The sequence below is a fragment of the Vipera ursinii genome, assembly GCF_947247035.1.
Source record: "Vipera ursinii genome assembly, chromosome: 3".
Classification (NCBI taxonomy): domain Eukaryota; kingdom Metazoa; phylum Chordata; class Lepidosauria; order Squamata; family Viperidae; genus Vipera; species Vipera ursinii.
Window position 1 is genome coordinate 44,331,810 of NC_139516.1, and position 15,274 is coordinate 44,347,083.

A 15,274-nucleotide genomic window follows, 5' to 3' on the forward strand; every position below is an offset into this window, starting at 1 on the left:
TCTGTAATTGTTGTTAAGAAAACAATACGGGACTCTCCATTTAAAGTTCAGTTCAGTTCCAGGGAAAGTTTATCTTATAATTTTCATATTTAAAATATCCTAATAAATTAGTCCAAACATTTTCACCTGTCCCCTCTCAGATAACTGGAATTTAAAAACACAGTAGGATTGTGCAAAGATCAAAATCTGAAGGTGATATGAGTTGGAGTATATGTGGACACAGATGTAGCACATGTTGGAAATTCTAAGAAAAGTTGTACCTTTACTGTACTTTCTGCACTCAAAAAAATGCCCTTGATTTGAGGACAGGTGTTTTGTATGTCCCCATACATCCCTTCAAATTTGGATCTCTCTGCCACCTTCTTTACCATATTTGATATGGATTAAAGCAAAGTTATTCCAGTTTATGTCACCTTATTATAACTATTCTTTACAAGATTATCTTGTTTCTTATATCCCATACAGGAGATATAGAGAACCAGTTTGGTGTAGCAGTTAAGAATCAAGCTAGGAACTGGGAGATTGAGAATTTTAGTCCTGCAGTGAGTACAAAGTCAGGTGGGTAACTTTGTGCCAGTCATTCTCTCTCAGCCTTTGGAAGCAGGCAATGGCAAATCACTTCTGAAAAATCTTGCCAAGAAACTGCAGGGACTACCGTATTTTCCGGCGTATAAGACGACTGGGTGTATAAGACGACCCCCAACTTTTGAGAAGATTTTCAAGATTTTTCGTCTTATACGCCGGAAAATACTTACATGCCAGTTGCCAAGTGTCCGACACAAGCCCAATTCAGACCCGTCTGATGGAGATGGTGCAAAGCCATGCCGGTTCCCGCCCAACACTGGATGGCTCCGCCGGTGCCGCCTCGAGAGGGAAGGGCATGAGGCGCCTGCCATGGCTCCCCAAGCACTCCTTAGCAGCCGGGGAGCGCGCGCATGCGCAGGACTGCCCTGTCGGCTCCCGCCGGACACTGGACAGCTCCACCGGTGCCGCCTCGAGAGGGAAGGGCATGAAGCGCCTGCCACGGCTCCTCGAGGACTCCTTAGCAGCTGGGGAGCACGTGCGTGCACAGGACTGCCCTGCCGGCTCCCGCCCGATGCCAGCCTGCCCTGCTTCCTCCACAGTGAGAGGGGAGGGCGTGCCTTCCTGGGCTCGTCGACTTGCAGCCACACCAGAGCCGAAAGGGGCTTTTCCTTCCATCCACCCTTTGGAATAAACGCAAGAGCTCCCGGAGTCTGGCGTTTGCAAGGGGGAGGGGAAGGGGAAGGGGCTTAGAGGCTCTTGGGGGTGGGAAGGGAGAGTCACGTTGGAGGGGGGACTGGACTAAGGAGGCTTGAAGTTGCTTTGCAAGAACAGGGGCGCTCGATTGATTTATGTACTATTTTCCAGTGTATAAGACGACTGGGCGTATAAGACGACCCCCCAACTTTTGAGAAGATTTTCATGGGTTAAAAAGTCGTCTTATACACCGGAAAATACGGTAGTCCAGGCAATCATCAAAAGTCTAAAACTGACTTAGAGACTAATAATAATAATAACAATAGCAACAACAGCCCCCAAACAGAAATTCAGCTGTTTTATTTTAACAAGCTTTGCCATCCTTTTACTAGTTCACACTGTTATTTGCTCACCTCTCCATGAATACTATTATAAATCATTTGTGGTACTTCCAGACTCTGGAAGAAAAAATAAAGAGAATTTTATCAACTTACATGCAAAAGGGGTTTAACTAAATCTGCTTCTATTCATCTTAATCGTAAGATAATAAAAGGAAGGTTAGCGGATAAATATTTTTATTAATTAATTTCTCCCTGTTGTATTTCTTTCACTTTTTGGTAAAGCACTTTTTGATATTTATTAAGAAGCCATTAGATAAATATGATCACAAGTACACCTGCTAAAGACAGATGAAGGACATTTACAACTAAAATCTCAGGTTTTTGCCATATACTAATTTAAGCAAACTCCTAAACTGGAGAAATGAATCATAAACATGTCATTGTGGTTATTTTCTTGTGTACAGCACAATTAATCACTAAGAATTAAGTATCCAGTTTTTAATTTATTATTTATCCCTGGTTCTCCCCTCACTTACATTTGATTCCTCTAAGGAGTAGATGGAAAAAGATTATTTTGCTTATAAAATTTAAGGATATTCTAGTTCCGTATTTTCCCCTGAATATATTGCATTTTTCATTCTACTTTGTAAATGATTATTAATGTAATAATAATGATGATGATGATTTTTTAATCACAGCCAGGTTATTTTCTCCTAATGAGGATTATGATAGGGAAAAATATCCTTGATTATAGCTGTTATCAAATTATGAAGAAACTATTTAGATAATTTTGGCTATATTTGATGTGGCAAATTCTGTATTTATATTTTAAAATAACCTTGATCTCTGATTCTCACACCCAAGGTAGCCACTAGCATACCTGAACAAAAGCTATCTCTTTGTTTCCCAGAATTTTTTTCAGGGGCTGTCATCTGCAGTGATTTCAGCCTTATGCTACTGCTAGCAACTGAGCTACTGTATTCTCTGAAAACCTTTGCTATTTTTATTATAAAATATAAACATTCTTTTCTTGATTATTCCAAAATGACTTGGAACCGATAATCTGGGGAGGAAAACTGTGACATTCATTTAAAGGCTTATTCGTAGACAAGAAAGATACTGTATATCTTTTTACTGATCGTGCAATGATTGCAGTAAAGTTATATATAGAAAAAATATTGCTATAATTAATATTATTATAAAACACAAATACACGGTTTGCATTGTCCATAAGTTTAAAATGAACTACTTCCTTTTACAGAGAAAGAAACTAGTATCATGAAACACTGCCGGTTTCTCGTTTGCTTATGGGATCAAAGATCTTGTCTCATTTTAGCACTAAGAAAAGTAGCAAGAGAGCTCATATTACCATGATTTCATCCCCTGAATTCTGAACTCTGTGAACTCTGCAAACAAAGGTTTCATTCTGGGGAACTACAGCCATCGTCAAAAACAATAGACCTGAAATAATACAGCATACAATTGGCTAGAAATACAGTGTTTTATTTTAATCCCTAGACAACATTGCTATTCTTGAGTCACCACTCAGAAGTAAGTTTACACTGTATGAAATTAACTAACCTGTTCTAATCTGGTAGGTAGAAGCAAAGGCGTCCTTAAACTTAGCTTTTTTTAAAATACAAAGTTTATTCTATTTAATGGTTGAGAAGTTTGAGGCATAGAAAAATTCAATGAGAACTGTTGAAGATATACAAAAATATTTTTGTGATTTTCATATATGTGTCCTTAATGTATAGATATTTGAAAACCAGAAACAAACAGCAAATGTACTAATAAAAATCATATATAGATAAGATCTGCACACAAAACCACAATCTAGCACAATTCCAATCTAGAACTCCTTAAATTCCGTTGTTTTGGAAAAGAACAGAAGGTTTCTATTTTCAAGCTATAGTGCTGTATAATATAAAGGATACACTTGGAAATGCTGTGAAATTCTCCACTGTCCTTAGTCCAATATCATGGAGTGCTAGGCCAGGGTATTTTTGCTCTTCAAAATGTCTCCCAAGGAATGTCTTTTGCCTCCACCATTCTTCTTCTTGTCTGAAAATACTCTCCTAATTTAATTCGCTTGCTCTGATTCCTGCATGGTTTGTGAATAGTGCCTCTCAAAAGAGTCCAAATGTTTCAGCTCTCTGAGCCATTTTTCATTCCTGGACAGTTGTCAACTCTGACAAGTTCTTAGTAACCCAATCTTTAAAAGGGTATGAAGAGGCAGAACCTTGAAACCTAATACAGCTAGAAGTCAGCTGGCATGAAGGAACGAGCCACAGTTGCACCCAAATCCCTACCAATGAGAAAATGCCTTGTCAGAAATGACAAGCATTGTCAGTGGTTCTCAAGCAACCACTTCTTGTCTGCAGCTGACGGTTCATTTGAGGCATCCCAGGATTTTCAAGGATGAGAACTACCCAGTCACTGAAAACCTATGGGACGAGTTTCTATTTCAGCACATGAGCATATTGTGGGCTATCATATTATATCTTCAAGAAATTAGGACACAGGCTATGGTTCTATTTCTTTTCAATTTAGTAGGGCAAAGGTTATAGAACCAGGACTCTGTCAGTTTTTCAGAAACCCAGTTCTATGAAATCTTCCAGATGGATATGGAACAAAGTCACGGAACGAAAATACTACTTTTGTTTCTTAACATTTTTCAGTATCAAGTAAGTACTATTAAAATGACCTCTATTTCAAGTCAGTATTCTTTATAGTGCAATCAAGAGGAAAGAACTGAGATCTAGTCTAGCAAAGGAACATGATAATACATTACAGAAGGCAATTTGGTAATGTAAGTCATAAAGAAGCCCACAGAATTCCACAGAAGATTTTAATTTTCAAGTACTTTAGAAAGGCCAGATAAGAGAACAGATAGAATAAAAACCTTACTGGAAGCACAGATTTTTGGCTCCTCTTTTCTAGCTGGTTATGATAATAAAATTATAACAAATAACTACTATATCCTTGCTTTTTGTTCTTCTTCCTTTTTTCCAATCTGTTTCCTTTTTCTTATGTCTTTTGGACTGCAAGCCTAGATGACATTGCTGATCTTTTAAAAAAAATCCATTAGGAGTCTTTTTCAGCTATAAAAAGGTCAAGTCTCTATCAATTCTAGTTCAACCTGTTGCAACTCTATAGAGATATCCATGCACTTTCCTGTATGTATGGATGTGATTTTCCTCTGCCTTCTTGCTGGACATGCCTCAACTTCTACCTTGTGTTCTTTATATTCCCTGAGGACTCTCATCCTGGTATTAACCAGACTCAACCCTGCTTATTTTTTAAGACCAGTCAAGGTCAGTCAGATGAGGCACTTGTAGAACACTGTATAAAATGATCATAACTCTCAGACTTCTATTTTCAGAACTGTTTGTAATGGAAGTCCAAAAACACTTATGAACTCAAGATGGTTATCTTTAAGATTAGGTTACCCAATAAACAAATACATCATTTTTATCATTAAATTTTACAAAGGAAAAGGAAAAGAAAGCAAATACAAAAAAGGGGGGAAAGAAGCAAAAATGGATTTCTATTTCTATTTTTCTTCATAAAATGATTTGGTAAATAGACTGCATAAATGGTAAAAAGGGCTTCATAAATAGACTTGGTAAACAGGATTTCATAAATAGACTTGGTTGGCTTAAACCTGCTCATGCTTCCCCCTGCTGTCTAAAACAAAATGCCATGTTTTCACCCTAGAGGCAATGTGATTGCATTTCATAGCTGGATGGATAGCCATCACTTTATAATTGATGGAACATTCTTTAGAGAAGCTGGAGATGAAAAATCAATCTACTTTTTCCACGCCGTAAGGTAATTTTGAAGGTGTTCATACTGAAGTGCTGTTTTAAATGTGGTCCATTGCCATCAGGTAATACAGTCTTCAAACTATTCTGAAGTTGATTGGATCTTTGAAACTGGATCGATTATGACTTTAGTATCTACTTTACTTTACTTTACTTTTATTAAATTTGTATACCGCCCTTCTAAAGAACTTTTAAAGAAAATTGAAAAAAGGAAGAGAGTAAAGCACAGGTGCTGTCGCAATTTTTGTTAGAATCACATTTTACCAGGAAGAGAACCAAGGTTAAACCCAGCTGCAGAGAAAAATAAACTAAACCTATTTTAGGTCTAAATTAGATAAATGCAACTAAATGTTTTATATATTTACATTGCTATTTATAAAATTGAAATAGCAGCCTAGGAGGACTCAATCCCTACATTAAATAGGGATGAAATCAGCGGTGGGATTCAAATATGTGAACAACTGGTTCTCTCTGTGGATGCCAGAAGTCCAGTCTGGGCCGGGGCAACTAAAAATTAGCCACTGGTTCTGCGGAAGTGGTGAGAAATGGCTGAATCCTACCAATGGATGAAATATCTTCCCATCTCTGGGAAGAATGCTGCTTCACAGGCATCATGATCCTAATCCATCTTAAAAACAGATACACCAATTGTGGTAGAGGCAAGTTTCATCTTAATGAGTTTTCTAAATAAAGAACTAATCAAGAATATAGGCATGATGTTACTAGTGAGCTTTCAGGAGAGTTTTTTTTATGACAAATGCATTAGATTAGATCTAGTAATATTTTTCAATGTTAAATCACAATTCATTGTTTTGTTATACACTTATTCGGGTGTACTGGATGGATGGATGGATGGATGGATGGACAGATAGACAGACAGATGGATAGATAGAACACCTAGGGAAACAATGGAAGACTGAAGACACTTCAGTGAATGAACTGGCTCCCCAAATTCCTGTCAGGGTTAAGGAGACAACTTGGGATCCTGATCCTCTTTAAAGTGCTCTTTAAAGACCCTCTCCACAATGAGACCATAAAACAGGGGTTTCTGGCAGATTTTAAGGGTCTGGGTGCTAGGATGATCAGCTTTGTCCAAGTCACACTTTGGAACCTTCAAAGGCACACACCCACTTCCCCTCTCTTCATCACTTTTACTGGAAAAAATGGCTTGCAAATTGCTTTTTAGATACCAAGAACTTTTAGAAGAACAAGAGATTTTTTCTTCAACTCTCAGCAAAAGAAGAGTAAATTTAAGAAGCTAAAGAAAACTTTTTAGATTTGGAAATAAACAGCAAAGTTGATTAGAACACTGATTTTTGAAAGTTCTAAACTACTATGGGGCCAGGTTGACTGGAAATACAGTAAGATTTTGAAATAATTATACGTTTATTTTAAAATGTATTCAAAATATATGATTTTTAATTTAAGGATAAGAAATCATTCCTTGGGGAAGTGTTGTGGATTAGAGAAAAACGTAAGAGGAGACCTTGAAGGCTGGTTACTAGAGACAACCAAAAAGAGGTAGATTATAATAAAAAGACTGTTTTAGAGTCCAAAGTTCTAAAGAAATCTGAAACAGACACATATAGAATATGAAGGATTGGTTAGAATTATCAAAGTAACAAGCTTCAATTTCTCTATACTTTTGCTTCTTGACCACATAATGAAATAAAGTTAGCTGTTTCCTCAGGTTTAACATCCTTACCCTGAGTAGACCAATAATCTAATATATTATTTCTCAATGACTTCATCTATGCCAGCTGTTCCACCTATTCAATTCCTCAGTAGTGACTTATAAATTTCTTATAAATTTCTCATAACATTACCCAATCATCACTGAAGCAACATGAAGCCTGTCCTCATTACTATTATTTTGGGACAATCATTCTAGGGGGAAAAAAAACCTCATTTGTTGTTGAGCTTGGATTGTCCTCATTTGATAAGTAACAACTTATCCCAGATCTGTTTATTGTGCTGACAGGAAATTATGGGGTGATTGCTATGACATGATGTCATTCCTAAAGGATTGGATGTAAAGTGTACCTTACAGTCTATATATTGCACAAATCCAAATATCATATTATAGGCTCTTAAGTGAATTACTCAGCTATTGAATCAGCATCCCTTACAACAAGCAAAAAATAACCACCAATGGCATCTATACTCTTAAACCCCAATTTCATCAGAACTTTGCTAAGATAACTAATCTACACTATAGAACTCACCTCCTTTTAGAAAAAGAAATCAAATTATTTATCCAAGCTTTTATAAGTATCTACTTACCACACTGGCAGATCTCTGCCTCTAGTGTGGTAAGTAGATACTTGGTGGAGCAGTGGGCTAATGCCTCCTTAAGTAACACCAGCTGCCTGCAATTAGTGCAGGTTCGCATCCCACCAGGCTCAAGGTTGACTCAGCCTTCCATCCTTCCGAGGTAGGTAAAATGAGGACCCAGATTGTTGGGGGCAATAAGATGACTTTGTAATAATGCTGCTTGGGGGGGGAGCGAAAGCCCTAATAAGCAGGCATATACATAGAATGAAGGCTATTGCTAAGCACATTGGTTTGTGCTTAAATTGTAAGCCGCCCTGAGTCTTCGGAGAAGGGCGGGATATAAATGGGATTAAAATAAATAAAATATATATACCCTCATTTACAAGTGAGATACTACATAAGATAAACAGGCCAGACTTTGTGCAAAAGAACGACACATTTGTAACCATAGCTCAAAGTGAGGACAAAGTAATAATAGACCATTTTAACCTCCAAGGATGTTCCATTATGATCTGAAAATAGCAATTTTGGAGAAAAAGAAACTTTGCCAGTATAATTGAGTGAAATATATTGAAACATAATACCTCAATATATTTCAGCTAATTTTAGAATTTATGAACAGAATAGAAAGACTACAGTAAAGTAGTATTCTTAGGAGATATAGCAAAATAGTTAACAAACTAATGAAAGTTATTGAAAGCCTCAATGTTCAAGCTTTTATCCTCACATATAGTATCAGTGCACAAACAAATATGCAATACACTTTTCATTTTTCATATCCTGATGCATGAAATATAAACTAGGCTTATCTTTTTTTTAAGTATAAAGTTCCTTAGAGTCTTCTGCCCTAAAATTCATTGTCCTTAACCTTGCATTTAAAGGTACACTGAAATAGATTTAAGTAGCTTCATGGTTTCATTGATGGTTTTGTGGAAGATGTGGACACAGAGCTAGGCAAAGTTCACCTCCTTATGACAGGCTCTACAGATAACATAACTATTCCCAATACTTGGGGGAGGGCGACAGAATTATGGTTAACTAACAAAAGTTCCCAGTTCAGTCCTTACATCTCCAAATAGAGCTGGGAGAGATTTTTGTCTGAAATTTGTGACCACCAAGATCAACTGTGATACACAATTCTGACCTAGACAGATCAGTAGTCTCATATTCCAAACTCGGTAGCTTCCATTTGTCATCATCTATGAACAATGCTGGATGGAATTCAAAGCATCCAATGCATCTGTGCAACACAGCATTTAGGAAGTCTAAGGTAGTTTTTATTTTCTTGACAGAAATAGAAAGTCAATATTGGCTAGAACTGAGATGAGGGTGGATGGAAGCTAATTAAAACTTCTTTCTTTCTTTGAAGTGATATTTTGGTTGAATGCCAACTGAAAGTAGTCCTAGTACTTCTACTTTAACAGACACCCATCAAACAGGAATTAAAAGAACTACTGAGAATAATATCAGATGATCAAAGACTGTGAATGAGGTTACCGAGGAACTCAAAATGTCTCTGATTTAAATCCAAATTCAGAGAGGAAAAATAGACATAGTACCTTGATAAACATTTTTGTAATTTAGTTGTGAAATACTATAACAGCACTGGCTACAAAGATTATAAAGGTCAACCACCAACATCAGTGAATTACACACATGGCTGCTGGAATTGAACCACATAATAAACTGTTGATTTTTAAAATGCTATAGAAAATCAACCAGGATGATCATTGTAAACTTCTGTACCTTCGGTTCTATAGGTAGCTCCTGTCTTAGACAGAATGCTGGGTTATGCATGTCGATTGGTGGCCCCCAGGGGGAGAGCGTTCTCTGTGGGCGCGCCAGACCTTTGGAACCGCTTGCCGGTTGAGCTCCGGACGGCCCCCGATCTTCGCTCCTTTCGGCGCGATCTCAAAACCTTTCTTTTTGAACAAGCTGGCCTGGTCTGATGGGTTGGGGCTGGGTTTTATAATCAGTTTTAACTTTTAATATGTATTAATTTATTACGGGCATTGTAGTTTAATTAATTTTTAATTTTTGTATAATTATTAATTATTTTTGTATAATTTTATCTATTGCCCTGTTCACCGCCCTGAGTCCTTCAGGAGAAGGGCGGTATACAAATTAAATTATTAAATTAAATTATTAAATTAAATTATTAAATTAAATTTAACACCATATGACTTTCATTGGTCATGGTTACCATTTGCACTTTTAGTCCTTAAAACTCTGGTCAATGAATTCAAGAGCTTTCTGGGGCAACACAATTGATTATAAAAAACCAGAAACATTGTATTAAAACTTTGGACCACCTTTGCCTGATGAGAATCTTTTGAGCTGTCTTTGAATAGAAACAAAGGAAAGTCAAAAAAAAAAAAAAGGAAGCAATCTAGAACACGAAGCCATAGCTCTCCTGCTGCAATGAGGCAAATACTGTTAATAGATCAGGACAGCTGCTCTGCCTCCTCCACCACACGAAAGGACAGCCAGCATGCTTCATCACAGGTGCAAATCATCCTACATTCTCAGTATACCCAAACATCCCTCTTCCCACTCTCTCGGTGGGCTGAAAATCACAGCATAGTTAATCTGCTGCCTTGTCTGCTCTTCTTCTGTCTCCATATCTGTACGTTATAGAACAAACACTGCTCGTAGAGGAATCTAATACACATGATAATAATGATGATGAAAATGATATTAACAACACAAATAGCAAACGTCTACCCCTCTTGATTCTACAAGCCTCTTATCCTGCATTTTCAATTAAATTTTGAATCAGTAAACACCAGTTATTTCTTTGTTCCACTTTTTAATCCTCTGCTCTACTGCTTTCTCTTTCCTGCTGCTCCTCCTCCAAGCATCCACATTTTAAAGCCAGAACAAGCTATTTCCAGGAATTTATCCTGGAGTACCGAATGGACATCCAGAAAGAATGCTCACCTGGGCATGAACCATCTCGTGGAATCATGTAGACTGCTCAATCCCAGTGGATGACCTTCTGCCCCTCTCTCCTGTAGCATTACAGATCAGTGCAGCCTGGGGCCACAGCATGCCGCAGTCCCGTCTTGTGTAGGTGAAGGGTGGAAAGGAAAAATGCTGCTTCAGCCATGCAGGCTCTTCCAAATGCACATGGAGAGTGCCTTCATTCAGCATTAATCCAGATACTGTCGCCTGACTGACAGGCAGTGAAGGTTAAGGCCCGAGAGTGAATTCCAATTATTTCCATCCCTTCCTCCTCCCCCTATGACTGTCCAGTGAAATGGATGATTCTGTCTTGGTAATTCCCTCTGTCACTCTTTTCCAAGAAAGTCTGGCAGGTCATCAAAGAAGAGATTAGTGAAATAATGGAAATGGCCCTCTTTGGAGCATTCCTAATTCCATCGCTGAGATTTGAGCACTGAAATCCTCCCTGGATGAGACAGATGGTTCAATTATCTGGTATTGGTTTGATCTCAGTATGGAGAAATCTTTATTCCTCACAACTGTACAAATTCTTCTTACAGGCTGCAGCATCATCTGCTGGCATCAGACAGAAATGCTGCACAACTTCTCTCACTGAAAATCTATTGATGTTAAAATCTTCATATATTTTCAACACACACATATAACTGCAACCATATATGAGGCAAAAATACTGAAAAGCGTCAGTCAATAAGCTGTGGGTCTTAATCTCATAATATGTGACCTGTGTATGAATAGATTCTTAATATTATTACTGTAGAAAGGCTGCTTTAACAGCTGTTCTAGTAAAAAGATGTAACAAACATTTTCTAATTTAAAAGCCCAGACATAAAAACATAATTTATTATTTAAGTTATTCAATTTATATGGGTGCCAACCTCATTGAAGCAACTCCGGGTGGAGAACAAAGTTTAGAAACAACAGTGTAAATAACAATACCCCCCCCCCAAAAAAAAACCCAAAATCAAAACAAAAGAATGACAAAGTAATAGAAGAGTAATACCTCCAGGACAAAACAAACCATGAGGCTCCATCACTCTCCTGACCCCCATTTGACCCTATGGAACAACAGCCAGGTCTTAAGTGCTTTCTGAACTGAGCTAGCAGAGTTCAGGCCAATTTGACCTCAGGAGGCAAGAGGATCTAAAGGGCAGATTTCATGATAGAAAAGGCATGCTTCCTGAGTCCTGTGAAATGGCATTCTTTTATTTGACAGGATTTGACAATATGCCTTTCTTGATGGGGTGGATAGAGGCAAATGGAAAGAGGCAGTCTCTCAAATAGCCTGGCTCATTCCATTCAAGTCTGCAGGACTTAATAAGTGACAAGCACCCAGAAACCTACTGAAAGCCAGTGCAGTATGTGAAGCAAAGGTATCACATCAGCAAATCAAAAGATGCCCATAGTTGCTCATGCTGCTGCATTCTGGACTAATTGCAACTTTCAGATGTTTTTCAAAGGCAGCTCCATGCAGAGTGCATAGCAGTAATCCATATACTGTAGGAGGTTACCAAAGCATGAGTAACTGTGTACAGAGCCTCCTGTAATTGGTCATACAAGTATTTGTATAATGCCATCAGTATACAGTATAATTTGTATAATGTCATCAGTGTACCTGATTCTTTATGAAAAAAAGCATGTCCACGTAACAAGTGAAGGATAAGAATAGCTGTTGAAAGTTCTAAGAATGCAGCATTCTAGTGGTAGAATAGCCAAGCAGATATCATTGTACAACAAAAAGTAGAACATGAATTCACCCTCCTATTCAGGTTTGCAAGGAAGTATTATTCAGAGTCACATTGCCATTTAATGCCAAAGAATGTGAGTGCCTGTTACTCATCCCAGCTTCTGCCAACCTAGCAGTTTGAAAACATGTAAAAATGCAAGTAGAAAAACAGGGACCACTACGGTGGGAAGGAAACAGTGTTCCAGCCCCTAGAGTTGGAAACGACTAGCACACATGTGTGGGGGAACCTTTACCTTTACACACACACACACACACACACACACACACACACACACATATGTTATAGTGATGCCAATAAAAAATTAGGAAGATCTTGATTTAGAAATCTTGCTTCTCCCAAATCAAAACAATGCATGTAAGCTATGTTAAATTTTCCAAGAAAGGCCCATGATGTAATGTATGTGATACAGTAGATAAACTATAATAAATAGTGACCTAGGTAGAAAAAACATTTGGATACTTTAACAACATCTTCTTGTTGTTGTTGTTAGTTGTGAAGTCGTGTCCGACCCATCGCGACCCTATGGACAATGTTCCTCCAGGCCTTCCTGTCCTCTACCATCTTCTGGAGTCCATTTAAGCTCACACCTACTGCTTCAGTGACTCCATCCAGCCACCTCATTCTCTGTCGTCCCCTTCTTCTATTGCCCTCAATCTTTCCCAGCATTAGGCTCTTCTCCAGTGAGTCCTTCCTTCTCATTAGGTGGCCAAAGTATTTGAGTTTTAGCTTTAGGATCTGGCCTTCTAAAGAGCAGTCAGGGTTGATCTCCTCTAGGACTGACCGGTTTGATCGCCTTGCAGTCCAAGGGACTAGCAGGAGTCTTCTCCAGCACCATAGTTCAAAGGCCTCAATTCTTTGGCATTCAGCCTTTCTTATGGTCCAACTTTCACTGCCATACATTGCAACTGGGAAGACCATAGCCTTGACTATACACACTTTTGTTGACAGGGTGACGTCTCTGCTTTTTGGTGTGCTGTCTAGTTTTTCCATGGCTTTCCTCCTGAGGAGCAAGCGTCTTTTAATTTCTTGGCTACAGTCCCCATCTGCAGTGATCTTGGAACCCAGGAAAATAAAATCTGTCACTACCTCCATTTCTTCCCCATCTATTTGCCAGGAATATTATGTAATATTATGTAAACATTCAAATAATTTTATTTATGTTTTTCCAACTCTAGAATACTCTTTTTACATCATTATATGTTCCCTGTTTATTATTAAGTAGATATATATGGCTGTCTGACTAACACATGGTGACTCTGGGTGGCATACAACAACAAAATAAAAACCCAGAAATCCCCACCCACAATCAATCAGTTCCAATTAATTCCTATTCCTTATGAATCAGTCCTACCTTTATAAACACTGGTCCAGTTTGCATGACATGACAACCCAGTGCTTTTCCTACCTCTGTTAGTTCACTTGCTTTCATCCTGGAAGATTGTGACTGGAAGAGAGGAGAAGAATATGCAGAAGAGCTCAATGGAATGAGATTATTTAGAGTTAGGGAGAAGAAGGGATATACAAGAGGATGGTCAGTGCAGGAGGAAAAGAAGAGAAAACAAGAAGGAAGAATGATCCAGACCTGGTGTTGAGTGAAAGTAATGACCAACTGATTCTGAGATAATGACAGAAGCATTAAAGCATCATAATGTCAAAGTCCAGTTGCTGGTAAAGAAGTTGGCAGAAGTTAGATTGGCGGCAGCTGAAACTACAGAGAGGTGAAAGTAGAGAGGAGAAAGTTGGACAGAAAAATAAAAAGCACGCAGTGTGATTATCCTCCTTCAGGCTTTTGATTAGAACCAGACAAAAAGCAGCAGTTATAAGTTTAAATAATTGTCATAAATCAGTCAACCGCAATAGCAGTAAATTAGATAAGTCTCTGAATGAAAGTTATAAATAGGCACAAGCTTGCATTCAGCAAAATACAGTGGTATTGCCTACAACACATTAGTCGGATCCTGATCAAGCTTTTGACTGAAAACAGATGAAGACAAAGAGGCTGAGTTACCTAAGACAGAGTCAGTGCCAAAGAAGTCTATAAATTCCACTCCAAAGGTAAAGCTAGAAGTCTACCATAAAGGAATGAAGAAGAATCAGAGCACAAAGGAACGTCAAAATTACAATACAGTATAAAAATTCCAGCTAGTATTTTACTTTGAAATGAGATTCATATGTATAAGAGCATTTATGGCAGCAAAACCTTTCTCTGCTTTCTTAATCCTGTTATGATGAAGGAGACTGGAAGCTTGCATATGTTTCTTTTTTCCTGATGACTGCTGTTTGCTGTTTGACTTCTTAATGCAAGAAATAACTCAGTGATAGCTCATGGATAGCAGGGTGGATGGGTGGGTTCCTGCTAGACTTGGTGCTTATTTGGGGGCATATGGCATACGATATGAACAGTCATCAGTCCTTTGGCCATAGGTCTTTAAAACAGGATATGTAAAATGCTGAATTGTTATGGTTGGATCATTTTTGGGTTACATTGCACTTGACTGGCTTCCTGGATTTCTGTAAGAATGAAGAACATGCTAGGATGTTCTACTCAGGTGCCTGATTAGTAGAATTGAGTTTTAAAACTTTTTAAAGTGTTTGGGAGTTTTCCAGCAATGTAGAAGGTATTTTCTCACATATCTGGTTTATTCTGACAAAAAGAGATTAGAATAGTGAATGAGATTGCCCTGGTAGGGTTCTCTCTAGTCTAGTCCAAAGATTTGCCAGATAAAAGTCATTTAGACCTTGATGACAGTTGGACAGAGCCAAGAGTAATGGTGGGAGCTCAATTTCATGTCATCTGGAATTCTTCTGAACCCTATGGAGTCTGAGGTAATGTTCTCTGCAGAGTTCTGCCATGTCTGAACTGATTTCATGATCAAACGGGCTCCTTTCAGAGCAGTGACATGAT

General features: G+C 38.1%; 1 protein-coding gene across 7 annotated transcripts in view; it reads right to left on the reverse strand.

The window, feature by feature from the left end:
• The window catches only part of TMCC2 (transmembrane and coiled-coil domain family 2), a 63,786-nt gene that overhangs the window by 35,066 nt on the left and 13,446 nt on the right, over positions 1 to 15,274 (reverse strand). For 2 of the 7 annotated variants that reach the window (XM_083359215.1, XM_083359211.1), the window contains exon 1: positions 3,497 to 3,733. The exons of 1 other annotated variant lie outside the window; for it this stretch is intronic. Coding sequence is in view for 4 of the 6 variants with exons in the window: in XM_083359210.1 (XP_083215336.1) it covers positions 1,632 to 1,676; positions 2,929 to 3,003 (120 nt within the window). In the remaining 2 variants the exon portion in view is untranslated. Of the gene's footprint in view, positions 1 to 1,631; positions 1,677 to 2,928; positions 3,211 to 3,496; positions 3,734 to 10,600; positions 10,801 to 15,274 lie in introns of those variants that run through there. 4 more of the 7 variants (XM_083359213.1, XM_083359210.1, XM_083359212.1 and 1 more) reach the window with 4 other exon arrangements.